The following is a 16,097-nucleotide window of genomic DNA, read 5'->3' as shown; positions in this document are numbered from 1 at the left end:
TGCCAGCACTTGGCCCTTATCCCTCGAAACCCTTCATTGGGTTTTGGCCCAAAACGTTGACTCTCCTGCTCCTCGGATGCTGTCTGACCTGCTGTGCTCTTCCAGCTTCACATCTATTGACTCTGGCTTCCAGCATCTGCAGTCCTAAACGTCATCGAGTTGGTAAATCCATCTTCCGTCATGAGATTGCCTGACTACTGAATGATGGTCCATCGCCAAGAGTCATCATTGACTCTTCTTTATAATTTCATGAGATATAGGTGTCACCAGCATGGCCGACAGCTGTTGCCTCATTGCCCCTGAACTGAATGGTCTCCTGGGCCACTTCAGAGGGCAAGTAAGAGTCAACCACAACGTTGGGGTCTGGAGTCACACATAGGCCAGACAGAGTAAGGATGGCAGATTTCCTTCCCTAAAGAACATGAATGAAACAGATCGTTTTATTCTTACACAGTTGCTGGACCTTTAATCTCAAAGAATGAGAGGCGATCTCACTGAAATTTGCAAAATACTTGAAGGGATAGATTGGGGGGGAAGCTGGTAGGATTACGGCCCCCGAATGGGGGGCCTAGAACGAGCGGTAAATGTCAAAGTCAGGAGGATGGCACTTAGGTCCAACAGGAGGAGAAAGATTTTCACTCAGAGGGATGTGAAATTCTGTGCCACAGATGGCTGTCTTTGAGGATGTTTAAGGCAGAGATTGATAGATTACCAGTGGAGTACAGGATTATGGGGTTGGGGTGAATAAAAGACATTCACTATGTTGAATACCAGGGCATGCCTGCCAGGCTAACTGTTCCTGTGTTTCATGGTCAGCGTCACTGAGGCTAGCTTTCAATTCCAGATTTGTTCATTGAATTTAAATACCACCAACAGCTGGTGCAGTATTTCAGCCCCTTGACCCCAGTGTATTAGCCCTGGCCCCTGGATTTACTCTATTACAGAGTGATCTTGATCAGATGGGTCAATGGGCTGAGGAGTGGCAGATGGAGTTTAATTTAGATAAATGCGAGGTGCTGCATTATGGCAAAACAAATAGGGGTCAGGACTTAGACAATTAAAAGTAGATTCTTGGGCATTGTTGTAGACAGACAGACCTAGGGACTCAGGTACATAATTCTTTGAAGTTTGCATCACCGGTAGACAGGATGTTAAGAAAGCATTTAGCACGTTTGCCTTCATTGCTCAGACCTTTGCGTATAGGAGTTGGGACATCATGTTGAGGTGGTACAGGATGTTGGTAAGGCCATTTATGGAGTGCTGTGTCCAGTTATGGTCACCCTGTTATTTGGAACTGTTCATCACAGGGTAAACCCTCCTGCTTAATTTAAAACCAGCAACACAGAAAAGATTTATCCCGTGCAGTAATCTGTAAAAATCGAGTGGCCAAGAACTAATTCAAGTAAAAATTAACAACTTTATTTCTTAAAGTATAACAGAGAATCATTAACTAACCACTATTTACAATTTCTTTCTCTAACCTAAATTTTATCTTCCCTTCTATATTACTAGTCCAATACAACTCCCAATTAAAATTTACAAAACAACATTTCTTATCTCAAAACCATGCAGCTATAGGTTCTTGGCTTCGGATCTCCCAGTGACATCTTTTCTCCCTGTTAGGAATTTCTGCATTACAGGTTATTGATCGAAAAGGGACTTTTAGGAGAGAGATTTTTTCAAGGAGTCTCTTATATTGTAGGCAGATCTCCCCTCAACTGTTCAATTTTCCCCAGTCTTATACTCCAGAGCATCAGGTTGTATCATTGATTTTTAAGATTGTCAATATACTCAATTCAAACTTGATTGTTAAAAATCATACAACACCAGGTTCTAGTCCAACAGGTTTAATTGGAAGCACCAGCTTTTGGAGCACTGCTCCTTAATCAGGTGGTTGTGGAGTATTAGATTGTTAGACACAGAATTTATAGCATATAGAAATTCAGTTACATCACGCTGTAAACTTTTGCTATAAATTCTGTGTCTTACACTGTGTACTCCACAACCATGTGATGAAGGAGCAGCGCTCTGGAAGCTAGTACTTCCAAATAAAACCTGTTGAACTATAACCTGGTGTTGTGTGATTTTTAACTTTGTACACCCCAGTCCAACACCAGCATCTCCAAATCAAACTTGATTGGAGATTGATATGTTTTGGGTATAATTTAAACTGATTGGCCGATTTCAAATTTGTTTGTTTGTCTCCAAGCAACAAACTAATCGAGTGGTTTGACCCAGTGTCACATTGTTAACATTTGTGAGTATATTTGGTGCTGGGTCCCCTAGTTCTGCTGCTTTTAACTCTCTTAGAGGTACACCCACATCTTCATAACAGAAGGATATTATTAAGCAGGAGGGAGTTCAGAAAATGTTTACCAGGATGTTGCCAGGAATGGAAGTTTTGAGTTATAAGGAGAGGCTGGATAGACTGGGACTTTTTTCACTGGAGCATCGAAGGTTGAGCGGTGACCTTCTAGACGTTCATGAAATCATGAGCGGTATCGATAAGGTGTATGGCAGGTGTCTTTTCTCTAGGGTGGGGAATGTTAAAATGAGGGGGCATATTGTTAAGGTGAGAAGAGAAAGATTTTAAAAAACACGAGGGTCCATTTTTGTTTTATATAAAGGGTGATCTTTATATAAAGGGTGATGTGTGTGTGGAATGAACTTTCAGAGGAAATGGTGGACATGGGTACAGTTACATTTGGATAAGTACAGGAATAGGAAGGGTTTGGAGGGATGTGGGCCAGGAGCAGGCAGGGGGGACTAGTTTAGTTTAGGGACTATGGTCAGCATTGACTGGTTGGACTGAACAGTCTGTTTCCATGCTGCGTGACTCTATGACTGTAATCCATTATCACCAGTATTGCATCACCAGGCTGGATGTCATGAGAGGGGAAGCAATGGGATTATTAATGTACTGGCAGATCCAGGAGAGTGATGGTCATTAAATGGAGCCATGATGGATTGAACCATTCTCCACCACTCGAATTCTGGAACGTAATTTGAGATTTTAACATTTTTGTAGACACTCACTGAGGCTTCCTTTAGCTCCGTCCTCATGATATGGTTAACCTGAGTCAGCAGTTTTTGTTGTGATTCAGTATGTTATGATTCAAAGATGTTGAGCTAAACTGGCGTCAATTCCCAGTGTTGGCTGCTCAGGAGATGAAACCTTGCATTTTTAATTTTTCTTCTTCCAAACAATTATAAATACTGACTCACCACAGCATTGCACTGGGGATTGCCAACAAATTTAGCAGCTCCGGAGTTGCAGAGCGGCAATGATAACATCACTGAAGTGCGCAGGTTTAATTCCGCCTCCATTTAACGCCTTTGTTTTGGACCTTATTCCATCCATCCAGCCCATCGAGTCCACACTGCCCCTCCGAATAACATCGCAACCAGACTCCCATCACCACCCTATCCTGGAGGTGCAGACTCCATATTACATTCCTCCTCATGTTGGGAGTTTCTGGTCAACCTGTTCTGAGATGTTATTGAACACCAACAGAGCAGGTGGGACTGACCTCTCAGTCCAGGAGTAGGAACATGACCACTGTATCACAAGTGGGCCCTCTGGATTGTTATTGAATCCTGGGCCTCCTAGTCCATGGTTAAGGACACTATCAGTGTGCCACAGCGGGCCCTCTGTGATATTTTGAAACACCAATGGAGCATGTGGGACTTGAACCCCAGCCGCTTGGCTCAGAGGTAGGGGCGCTAACAGCATCGGACGGGTACAGAGGGTGCAACCCCACTCCCACCCCAGATTCAGCACAGCCCTATCCCCTCCCCTAACATCTCTTCTCTTGGACGACGGGTCCCAGAGCAGCGTCAGGCACGGGGAGCGAGTCCCGGAGTGGGGAGCGAGTCCCAGAGTGGGGCAGGGGGAGCAAGTCCCGGACTGGGGCAGGGGGAGCGAGTCCCAGAGTGGGGCTGGGGGAGCGAGTCCCAGAGTGGGGCACGGGGAGCGAGTCCCGGAGTGGGATCGAAGGCCCGGAGTGGGGCTGGGGGAGCGAGTCCCGAAGTGGGGTGTAAGGCCTGGAGTGGGACACGAGTGAATCCTGGAGCGGGGCGGGGGGAGCGAGTCCCGGAACGGGGCGGGGGGAGCGAGTCCCGAAGTGGGGTGTAAGGCCTGGAGTGGGACACGGAGCGAATCCTGGAGCGGGTCAAGGGGAACGAGTCCCGGTGCGGGTCACGGGGAGCGAGTCCTGGAGCGGGTCACGGGGAGCGAGTCCCGGAGCGGGTCACGGGGAGCGAGTCCCGGAGCGGGTCACGGGGAGCGAGTCCCGTGGGGAGAAGGGTGCGGGGAGGCAGTCCTGGACGTTTGGAGCGGCTGAGTGCTGTGCGGATCAGACTGGGGCTTGGAGCAGAGCGGGGATGGCTGTTGGACTGGAGTCTGGTGGAGGGAGTGTCAGGACACGGGCAGTAACCCCTGTGCTGAGCTGCTGCGATGCCAGGTTTATGTGAGATTTTTTTTACCTGGCCATAATGTCTATCCTTTAACGATGTCTTATTTCTAACTTGCTTTTTAAATTCTGTAAAGTAATGCAACTACTTTTTATTCCTCTGTTATATCCAAGATTTGTCCCAGATACTTGTACCTAAGATGGTGCCATAAAAGGCAGACATTGTCAAAGCGTTAGCGAATTTTGAGAAGATTTGTAGCTCAGGTTGAGGTTCTGGATGCAGGTTTGCCCACTGAGCTGGAAGGTTCATTTCCAGATGTTTTGTCACCATACGAGGTAACATCTTCAGTGGGCCCCCGAGTGAAGCTTTGCCTGAGCCCCACTGAAGATGTTACCTAGTGTGGTGACAAAACATCTGGAAATGAACCTTCCAGCTCAGCGAGCAAACCTACATCCAGAATTGTAAAATGTTTCCTCTGCACTGCTATGATGAAGTACATGGGACAGTAAAGAATATTCTACTTTCTCTCTCTCTCTCTCTCTCTCTCTCTCGCTCTCTCTCTCCCCGTGTACCAGGAGTTGCGGAGCTGGGAGGAGGAGCTGAGCAGGGCTGCTATTCAGCAGAGGAACCATGAGGAGGTGCTGCGGAGGCGGGAGCAGGAGCTTGCTGAACGGGAGATCGATATTGTGGAGCGGGAACTGAACATCATCATGCGGCAGCTGTATCAGGAGAAACCCAAAGTCAAAAAGCGCAAAGGGAACTTCAAGAAAAGCCGATTAAAACTAAAGGACGGAAACCGGATCAGCTTGCCGTCCGGTACGTGTGGTAACTGCACTGGGAGGGGGAGGCATCAGTGCGAAAGGCATGACTTGCATTAATATAGCGCCTATCATGGCCGTCCCCCCCAGAGCAATTGATGACCATTGAGGTCCTGTTCATATTGATGCCTGGTGACTGTTGTAATGTGGAAACATGGCAGCCAGTTAGCACACAGCAAGATCCCACCAACAGGAACGTGACATAACCATATGTCATCCTTCTTCCTTTTTTGAGTGATGTTGGTCCGGGGATAAATACTAGCCAAGACACAGGAGAGAGTTCTCCCGTCTTTCTTTGAAATGGTGGCTGTGGGATTTTTTTTTAACCACCATCAAAAGGGCAGGACACCTTCAGTTCCCCAGTTTCTCTCTCAGCGTCAGAGTCATACCGCACGAAACAGACCCTTAGGCCCAACCAGTCAATGCCGACGATAATCCCCAAACTAAACTATTCCCACCTGCCTGTACCTGGCCCATATCCCTCCAAACATTTCCTAGTCATGTACTTAGCCATATGTCTCTTAACTGTACCTGCATCCACTACTTCCTCTGGAAGTTCATTCTGTACACGAAGTACTCTCTGTGTAAAAAAACAAAATTGCCCCTCGTGTCATAGAGTTCTAGAGATATACAGCACAGAAACAGACCCTTTGGCCCAACTCGTTCATGCTGACCATATATCCCCACCCAATCTAGTCCCATTTGCCAGCATTTAGCCCATATCTCTCCAAACCCTTCCTATTCATATACTCATCCAGATGCCTTTTAAATGTTGTAATTGTACCAGCCTCCACCACTTCCTCTGGCAGCACATTCCATACACGTACCACCCTCTGCATGAAGAAGTTGCCCCTTAGGTCTCTTTTATACCTTTCCCCTCTCTCCTTCAACCTATGCCCTTTAGTTCTGGACTCCCCCACCCCAGGGAAAAGATTTTGTCTATTTACCCTATCCATGCCCCTCATGATTTTATAAACCTCTATGAGGTCACCCCTCAGCCTCCGATGCTCCAGGGAAAACAGCCCCAACTTGGTCAGCCTCTCCCTATAGCTCAAATCCTCCAACCCTGGCAACATCCTTATAAATCTTTTCCGAACCCATTCAAGTTTAACATCCTTCCGATTGGAGGGAGACCAGAATTGAACACAGTATTCCAAGAATGGCCTCACAATATCCTGTACTTCCACAACATGACCTCCCAACTCCTGTACTCAATGCTCTGACCAATAAAGGAAAGCATACCAAACACCTTCACTATCCTATCTACCTGCGACTCCACTTTCAAGGAGCTATGAACCTGCACTCCAAGGTCTCTTTGTTCAACTACACTTTTTAAATCTTTCTCCTCTCACCTTAAAAATATATGCCCCCTAGTCTTGAAATACCCCACCCGAGGGAAAAGACACCACATCTATTGCCCTCATGACCTTATGAAACCCCGTAAGGTCACATCTCTACCTCCTGCACTCTGGCCTTTCTATATAGCTCAAACCTTCTATTCCCAGCAACATTCTGGTAAATCTCTTCTGAACCCTTTCTTGTTTAATAATATTCTTCCTATAATAGAGTGACCAGAACTGGACACAGTATTCCCCTTGTTAACTAGGGACTGCTTCTTAAGATTAAGGAGTCTCCCTTCTAAGCCGGAAACAAGGAGGAATTTCCTCTCTGAGGGTGTCGGGTCTGTGGAATTCTGTTCCTCAGAGATGGTCAGGGATGGTTAAGGGTAGAGTTGGACAGATGTTTGGACAGACGATTCAGGACAGGAAAATGGAGCTGAGGACAAAACTGAATCAGCCCCGATTTTAGATTAGAGTGGTGCTGGAAAAGCACAGCAGGTCAGGCAGCATCCGAGGAGCAGGAAAATCGATCTTTAGGGCAAAGGCCCTTCATCAGGAAATGAATCAGCCCTGATCCTATTGAATGTTGGAGCAGTCCCAAAGGGCTGAATGGCCTACGTCTAGGAGGACTGTCGTGGCACAGTGGTAGTGTCCCTTCCCCTGAGCCCTGAGGCCCAGGTACAAGCTCCACCTGTCCCAGAGGCGTGTCATAACATCTCCGAACAGGTTGACGAGGGCAGTGAGACGGCCTAACCCTGCTCCAGTTGCTGCTGGTCTTGTGGACGTGCTTCCTGCTGAAAGATAACGCGAGGGTTTCTGTTTGTCCAAAAGGGTTTGAGCACAAGATCACGGTGCAGGCCTCACCAACCATGGACAAGTGGAAGGGTCAGGCGACAGATGGATCCAGCCCCCCTGGCAGCCCCATCATCATCCCCCGACTGAGGGCCATTCGCTGTAAGTTGTATCTCGGCACTGCTAGCACCTACTCCGGGAATCCAGCATCTCTCTGTTGGTGGGGAGCATTAATTCCAGGCACGGTGACAGCTGTAACATGGAGGCTGGCTGCACTTTCGTGGGTCTGAGAACAGCAGATTCTTCAGTCAAAGCTATACCCAACTTTTCAAACTTGTACATTATAAAAGCAAATTTAAATCCACTCCCTCAGCCCTCTGTAAGGCATTTTAACAAGCCCTTTTGCAATTCTAGGTTAAATCACCCCACAGTCCTCTCTCCTTTTAAGCATTCATGGAACATGGGTGTCACTGGCTGGGTCCAGCATTTATTGCCCATCCCTAGTTGCCCCTTGAGAAGGTGGGGGTGAGCTGCCTTCTTGAACCACTGCAGTCCACTTGCTGTGGGTTGACCCACATTACCCTTAGGGAGGGAATTCCAGGATTCTGACCCAGAGACAATGAAGGAACGGAGATATATTTCCACAGTCAGGCTGGGGTGTTGCTCAGAGGGGAACTTGCAGGGGGTGGTGTGCCCGTGTATCTGCTGCTCTTGTACTTCCAGATGGAAGTGGTCATGGGTTTGGAAGGTGCTTTCTGAGGATATTTGGTGAGTTTCTGCAGTGCATCTTGTAGATGGGGCACACTGCTGCTACTGAGTGTCAGGGGTGGAGGGAGTGGATATTTATGGATTTGGTGTCAATCACATGGAGCGGGGGAGCTGCTTTGTCCTGGATGGTGTGTTTCTTGAGTGTTGTTGGAGCTGCACCCATCCACAGCAAGTGGGCAGTATTCCATCACCCTCCGAACTTGTGCCTCGTAGATGGTGGACAGGCTTTGGGGAGTCAGGAGGTGAGTTACTCACGGCAGGATTCCCAGCCTCTGACCTGCTCTTGGAGCCACTGTATTTATATCACTAGTCCAGTTTAGTTTCTGGTCAGTGGTAACCCCGAGATGTTCTAGAAAACTCTCAGCCTCTTCATATTCCTGAGGTAATCTCTAAGGTGTTATTAATTGAGGCAGGCCTCAGAAAGACATTCACCCACTAAGTCGGGGGGTGCCTGCTGTAAAGTCAGAGTTGGGCGGGGGGAGGTGGGAAGTGGTGCGAGAGTGGGGTTGAACCAGGAAATACAATTCCTGTTTTCAGTCTTACTTTGGCACTTGCTGGTTTTATCTCCATTTGGAGATTCTAGAGGCGGGAGACTTGAGAAGGAGCGGTTGTTATGGCTACTGCTTCTTCAGAGGATACATTCTAGAGTAGACAATGGGCGATCTATTACTGTCTGCAATGGGAGCTCTGCCTGGGCTTTGCGAGGAGATTGATGGAAATATAAAGCAGGAACCACAAGTGAACTGGTGTAAAATGGAACAAAACTGCCCTCTTGTGGCCCTCATGGTTACCAACAGAATTGAGCTCTGCAGCCATTTCGGTACCATTCTGAAAAATGGTCCCTGATATGATGTAGGAAATGCTGCAGCCAATTCACTCACAGCAAGCTCCCAGATATTGAGGTGTGATAATGACTGGACAATTTGTTTTAGTGATGTTGGCTGGGAGATAATAAATGAGCAGAAAGTGAGGACTGCAGATGCTGGAGATCAGAGCTGAAATGTGTTGCTGGAAAAGCGCAGCGGGTCAGGCAGCATCCAAGGAACAGGAGAATCGACGTTTCGGGCATAAGCCCTTCTTCAGGAACCACCGCCTTTCCTGAAGAAGGGCTTATGCCTGAAACGTCGATTCTCCTGTTCCTTGGATGCTGCCTGACCTGCTGCGCTTTTCCAGCAACACATTTCAGCTGGGATATAATAAATGGCAGGATATGCTTCTTAAATAGAGAAGCCTTGGAATTGTAACACCCACTTCAAATGGCAGAGGGAGCAATGGTCTAATGTCTCATTTGAAAAGACAGCACCTCCGACAGTGCAGCACTCCCTCAGCACTGACCCTCCGACAGTGCAGCACTCCCTCAGCACTGACCCTCCGCACTTCAAATGGCAGAGGGAGCAATGGTCTAATGTCTCATTTGAAAAGACAGCACCTTCAACAGTGCGACACTCCCTCAGCATTGACCCTCCGAGAGTGCGACACTCCCTCAACACTGACCCTCCGACAGTGCGACACTCCCTCAGCACTGACCCTCCGACAGTGCGGCGCTCCCTCAGCACTGAACCTCCGACAGTGCGACGCTCCCTCAACACTGACCCTCCGACAGTGCGGCGCTCCCTCAGCACTGACCCTCCGACAGTGCGGCGCACCCTCAGCACTGACCCTCCGACAGTGCGGCGCTCCCGCAGCATTGACCCTCCGACAGTGCGGCGCTCCCGCAGCATTGACCCTCCGACAGTGCGGCGCTCCCGCAGCATTGACCCTCCGACAGTGCGGCGCTCCCGCAGCATTGACCCTCCGACAGTGCGGCGCTCCCACCCTCCGTCAGCGCGGCGGTCCCACAGCGCCCACCCTCCGTCAGCGCGGCGGTCCCACAGCACCCACCCTCCGTCAGCGCGGCGGTCCCTCAGCGCCGACCCTCCGTCAGCGCGGCGGTCCCTCAGCGCCGACCCTCCGTCAGCGCGGCGGTCCCTCAGTGCGGCGGTCCCTCAGCGCCGACCCTCCGTCAGCGCGGCGGTCCCTCAGCGCCGACCCTCCAAAGATGCAGCACTGAGAGGGTCAGCCTGGATTTTTGATTTTGCTCATGTTGCTGGTATGGGACTTGAACCCCTGACCTTCTGAGCGTGAGGTGTGGTTACAACACTCTGAGCCATGGCAGAAGCCTCAGAGAAAGGAGCGTGTGGAAGAGGGCGTGAGTTGGTGTTGGTCAGAGGGCAGAGTGGAGCTGCCCGGCTTGGCTGATTGAGATCTTTGTTGTCTGCAGTGACCCCTGGAGAGGGCAGTCAGACCTGGGGCCGCAGTGCCGTTTACAAACGTGAAGAGTTCGAGGGTCACAAGAAGAAAGGGCGGACCTGGGGCCCCAGCTCAACGCAGCAGAAGGAGCGTCTGGGTGGTGAGGACAGGTGAGAATCTTCCTTCGCCAAGGAATATAGTCCCCCAGTGGTTGGGCTGAATGGCCTGTTTCAGGGCTGGAGAATTCTTTGTGACCAGCACATGGGCTGTTTTTTCAATTGTCTTTAATTGGCCCTATGCTGTATCGTCATGGAGTCATATACAGCAAAGAAACAAACCCTTCGGTCCAATTGGTCCATGCTGGCCAGATATCCCAAATTAACCTAGAGCCACTTGCCAGCATTTGGTCCATACCCCTTCCTATTCATATAACCCTCCAGATGCCTTTAAATATTGCAATTGTACCAGTGTGCACCACTTCCTCTGGCAGCTCATTCCATACACACACCACCCTCTGTGTGAAAAGGTTGCCACTCGGGTCCCTTTTAAATCTTTCCCCTCTCACCTGAAGCCTATGCCCTCTAGTTCTGGACTCCCCCACCCCAGGGAAAAGGTCTTGGTTAAACCCACAATGCCCTTGGAGGGGGCGGGGACCCAGTGCATCCATCACATTTTCAAAACAAAATAATTCCTAAGATACATAGATGATTTGGATGCGAACATAAGAGGTACAGTTAGTATGTTTGCAGATGACACCAAAATTGGAAGTGAAGTGGACAGGGAAGAGGGTTACCTCAGATTACAGCAGGATCTGGACCAGATGGGCCAATGGGCTGAGAAGTGGCAGATAGAGTTTAATTTAGATAAATGCGAGGTGCTTCATTGTGGTAAAGCAAGCCTTAGCAGGACTTATACCCTTAATGGTAAGGTCCTAGGGAGTGTTGCTGAAAAAAGAGACCTTGGAGTGCAGGTTCATAGCTCCTTGAAAGTGGAGTCGCAGCTAGATAGGATAGTGAAGGTGACCTTTGGTATGCTTTCCTTTATTGGTCAGAGTATTGAGTCCAGGAGTTGGGAGGTCATGTTGCGGCCATACAGGACATTGGTTAGGTGTTGTGAAACTTGAAAGTGTTCAGAAAAGATTTTCAAGGATGTTGCCAGGGTTGTAGGATTTAAGCTATAGGGAGAGGCTGAACAGGCTGGGGCTGTTTTCCCTGGAGCGTCGGAGGCTGAGGGGTGACCTTATAGAGGTTTACAAAATTATGAGGGGCATGGATAGGATAAATAGGCAAAGCCTTTTACCTGGGGTGGGGGAATCCAGAACTAGAGGGCATAGGTTTAGGGTGAGAGGGGAAAGATATAAACGAGACCTAAGGGATGACTTTTTTCACACAGAGGGTAGTACGGGTTTGGAATGAACTGCCAGAGGAAGTGGTGGAGGCTGGTACAATTGCAACATTTAAGAGGCATTTGGATGGGTATATGAATAGGAAGGGTTTGGAGGGATATGGGCCGGGTGCTGGCAGGTGGGACTAGATTGGGTTGGGATATCTGGTCGGCATGGACGGGTTGGACCAAAGGGTCTGTTTCCATGCTGTACATCTCTATGACTCTATGACTCCATGTGAGTGTCATTGGCTAGGCCAGCATTGATTGCTCATCCTACATTACTGTACATCAAATACGACAGCAATGTTGACCAGACTCAGCAAAGATGGCAGATTTCCTTCCCTGAAGGACATTACTGAACCAGATGGGTTTTTAGCCACACCATTATGCCAGCTGTTTTATTTAATTCATATTACACCATTAACTGTGATCATATTTAAACCCATATTCCCAGAACATCAGACTGGCTTCCTGGATGACCAGTGTTGAGAGTATGTTGCTGGAAAAGCACAGCAGGTCAGGCATCAGCCAAGGAGCAGGAAAATTGACGTTTCGGACTGAAACGTCAATTCTCCTGCTCCTTGGATGCTGCTTGACCTGCTGTGGTTTTCCAGCAACACACTCTCAACTCTGACCTCCAGCATCTGCAGTCCTCACTGTCTTCCTGGATGACTAGTTCAGTGACACTACTACACCTTAGTCTCCTTCACAGATACTAGATTTTTTAAAATGTATTCATGGGATGTGGGTGCCACTGGCTGGGCCAGCATTTATTGCCCATCCCTAATTGCCCAGAAGGCAGTTAAGAATCAATCCCATTGCTGTGGGTCTGGAGTCACACATAGACCAGACCAGGTAAGGATAGCAGTTTCCTTCCCTCGAGGAGATTAGTGACCCAGATGGGGTTTTCTGACAGTTCACAGTCATTATTAGACTCTTAATTCCAGATTTTCTTTGTTTTGAATTCAATGCCGTGGTGGGATTTGAACCCAGGTTCAAATATTACCTGGCTCTGTGGATTAACGCTCTGGTCCCCTGATATTAGATATGTAACAATAAGTGAGTTCATGAAACAGAAACAGAAACAGAATTTGATGTTTACAGAAATTACCGCAGTTAGAGGAAAGAACACTTTGGTTTTGATCTGGATTGGAAGTTAAAACGTTTGGGCGGAATGGGAAGAGGGTAAACATTGAAGTGAATGTTTAGATTGCTGTTGGCTGCTGGAGGTGATCTAGTACAGAGTGTGGTCCGATGGGCCCAATGGCTATTTGGGTCCCTGAGCCAGCTTCCTTGCTGCCTCTGCAGGTTGCGGTGTCTGGGTGATGGCAGCAAGTTTTGGTCTTCGAGTGCACCAAGTCTGGGGAAAACCCCTCGGCACATCCCGATCACCATGGGCTTTGCCAGTCTGACCGAGATGGGTAAGTACACATCTTCCCTCAGAGTGTCGGTGAGAGAGGGGGGAGCGCGGAAGGCAGAACCTCCCCCACCCACCACCCCCCAAAATGTTCTTGTGCCGGGGAAGTGAGAGGGGAAGTAACTCAACAAGGGTTTCTCATTCAACGGTCAGGGACTCCCACCTTCAAAATGTGGCTGTTAGGGACTTGGGGGAGGGGTGTTGGGGACACAGGGAAGGGTGGGGGGTGGGGGAGTGCAACTTAGATGTGGGGGATGGTGGGGGAGACGTGGGCAGTGGGGTTGGGGATGCCAGAGAGGGGGCTCGGTGATGCAGGGGAGGGGGCTCGGGGACATGGGGAGGGGTCTCAAGGAAGCTGGGGAGGCTGGGTGGGATGTGGGGGAAGGGACACAGGGTACTGGTGTCGGGGGGGAAGGGGGGTCGGCTTTGGGGCACTCGTGGGAGAACTGAACGAGAGGTGTTCTCAATGTCGACTCTCTCTGTTTCTGGCTGTCTGAGAACTTGCATTTGTATAGCGCCTTTCACAATCCCAGGACATCCCAAAGCACTTTACCTTCCACTGAGTCTTCCCACTGCCTCAGGAAGGCAGTCAGCGTAATCAAAAGATCCCTCCCACCCCGGTTATAACCCTCCAACCTCTTCCATCGGACAAAAGATGCAGAAACTCAAACACACATACCAACAGATTCAAGAGCAGTTTCTCCCCCGCTGTTATTACACCACTGAATGCAGCTCTCAAATTTTACACTTGATTTCCCTCTTTGTCCACCTTCTCTGCAGCTGTAACATTATATTCATTGCTCTGTTCTATTACCCTGATGTATTTTGTACGGTATCGTCTGCCAGTACTGCTTGTAAGACACAACTTTTCACTGAACCAGGGTACAAGCTAAGAAAGTGTAGAGACTGTTGCAATGTGGGAACCATGATTGCCAGTTAGTGCACAGCAAGCTCCCATAAACAGCAATGTAATGACAAGGTTGCATGTTGGAGGTCAGAGTCACACAGCACCAGGTTTATCTGAAATCACAAGCTATCGGAGTGCTGCCCCTTCATCGGGTCAGGTGGCCTATGATGCTCATTAAGGGGTAAATATTGGCTCCGGGAACCTGCAGAGAACCCCCTCCTTCGCTCTCCCTCAAAATAATGATATTCTTACACTGGCACAGGAGATGGGAGAGGGCACCTCAACAGTGCAGTGCTCCCTCAGCGCTGACCGTCCGACAGTGCGGCGCTCCCTCAGCACTGACCCTCCGACAGTGCAGCATTCCCTCAGCACTGACCCTCCGACAGTGCGGCATTCCCTCAGCGCTGACCGTCCGACAGTGCGGCGCTCCCTCAGCACTGACCCTCCGACAGTGCGGCGCTCCCTCAGCACTGACCCTCCGACAGTGCGGCGCTCCCTCAGCACTGACCCTCCGACAGTGTGGTGCTCCCTCAGCACTGACCCTCTGACAGTGTGGCGCTCCCTCTGCCCTTGAGTTTCAGCCTGAACTCTGTGCTCAAGGCTCTGCAGTGGGACTCGAAGCCCCAACCCCTTGGACCCTTTGGCTTGGGATCATGAGAGGCGCTACAGAAATGTACTTTCTGGGGAATCCCCTGAGAGAAGGTTTGGCTGAAGGGGAGCTGGGAGCTGGAATCTCAGGCCGACTCCATCTTTTTACAGAGGGTCAGAGTCCGGTCGGAGGGCGGTTTCAGAGTCCGAGCCAGTCACCAGTCACCCTTGGTTGCCAGGACAGCGAGACCAGCCTGACGGATGACAGCTCCCCGGTCACCCACGGCCCGAGCGCTGACAGTTTCAAACGTAGTCCCCAGCGTAGGAGGAACGAGCTGGTGCTGCTGGGCTGTGCCAACATCCTGAGCTCAGTGGCCCTGAGCTGTGACCTGGTCTCCCTCGGCCGTCAGCAGATGCTGCACGACGAACAGGAGAAGAGGAGGGAGGGCATTTTCCAGCGCACGGGGCGGTGTCGCAGCTCAGACAGCCCCCCCAGCCGCCTGGCCCACAGGAAGGAGTCCGTCCTGCCATCCCTGGAAGCCTCGTCCTCCGTTACGCTGCTCTCGCTGTCCTCCGTCTCGGACTGCAACTCCACTCGCTCGCTCCTGCAGTCCGACAGCGACGAGGCAGGTACCTGGGCCACACCGGACGGCACTGAGAGCCCCAACCAGGCCCCACCCGTCAACCCCCTGCTCGACCTGACCGTGGAAACCTTCAAGCGGAACCCCGAACAGTCCCTCACCCCGACCCACGTCAGCGCAGCCTCTGCTGTTAAACGGGGGCACAGGAGGATCCCATCAGATAGTGCCATCCGACAGCAGGCCCAGGTCCAGGTCCAGACGCACAGGAGGAGTCCATCGGACAGCAGTACGCACAACTTTGTGGACACAGGTAAGCCTCTGAAGCAGAATTGAAATAGCAACCTGCTCTACACCTCCGTGTCCCTGGCGTTTATAGTTGTACAGTATGGAAACAAACCCTTTGGTCCAATCAGTTCATGGCGACCATAGTCCCAAACTAAACTACTCCCACCTGCCTGCTCCCCAGTCTCTAGATATCCTGAGAGACAAACCGTCCATCCCAACCTTAAATATATCTGACATTGGAATATCCGCAGCCTCCGGGTGTCAACATTCCCAAAGATGGTTGAGGTAAAGTGGGAGGAGCTCCTGTGGAGCACAAACATCACGGACTGATTTGGTTGGGCTGAATGGCCTGTTTCTGGGCTGGAGGATTCTTTGTGACCTCTGCTCGAACTGTTTCATTAAGTGTCTTCAATCCCTCCTCCCTTGTCAGTGACCAGAGGAAGGGATCTGTCTGGTTCACCTCCCACCATCCTGTCCCCCTGATCCCTAGACCCCCATATCCTATGCCCCTACCCTACCTACCCCTCACCTCACCCCACAGCTCAACACACCCCAATCCCTCACCACTCCACC

The 16,097-nt window shown here is 50.2% G+C and overlaps 1 protein-coding gene across 1 annotated transcript in view; it reads left to right on the top strand.

Annotated features, from left to right (window-relative positions):
* Positions 1-16,097, top strand: part of map3k10 (mitogen-activated protein kinase kinase kinase 10) — a 71,882-nt gene that overhangs the window by 52,132 nt on the left and 3,653 nt on the right. The window contains exons 3-7 of the mRNA XM_043680662.1: positions 4,989-5,229; positions 7,403-7,525; positions 10,392-10,530; positions 13,055-13,167; positions 14,830-15,549. Coding sequence (XP_043536597.1) covers positions 4,989-5,229; positions 7,403-7,525; positions 10,392-10,530; positions 13,055-13,167; positions 14,830-15,549 — 1,336 coding nt within the window. The remainder of the gene's footprint in view (positions 1-4,988; positions 5,230-7,402; positions 7,526-10,391; positions 10,531-13,054; positions 13,168-14,829; positions 15,550-16,097) is intronic.

Source organism: Chiloscyllium plagiosum, chromosome 41 (assembly GCF_004010195.1).
Source record: "Chiloscyllium plagiosum isolate BGI_BamShark_2017 chromosome 41, ASM401019v2, whole genome shotgun sequence".
Taxonomy (NCBI): domain Eukaryota; kingdom Metazoa; phylum Chordata; class Chondrichthyes; order Orectolobiformes; family Hemiscylliidae; genus Chiloscyllium; species Chiloscyllium plagiosum.
This window is presented reverse-complemented; position numbering and strand designations above follow the sequence as displayed.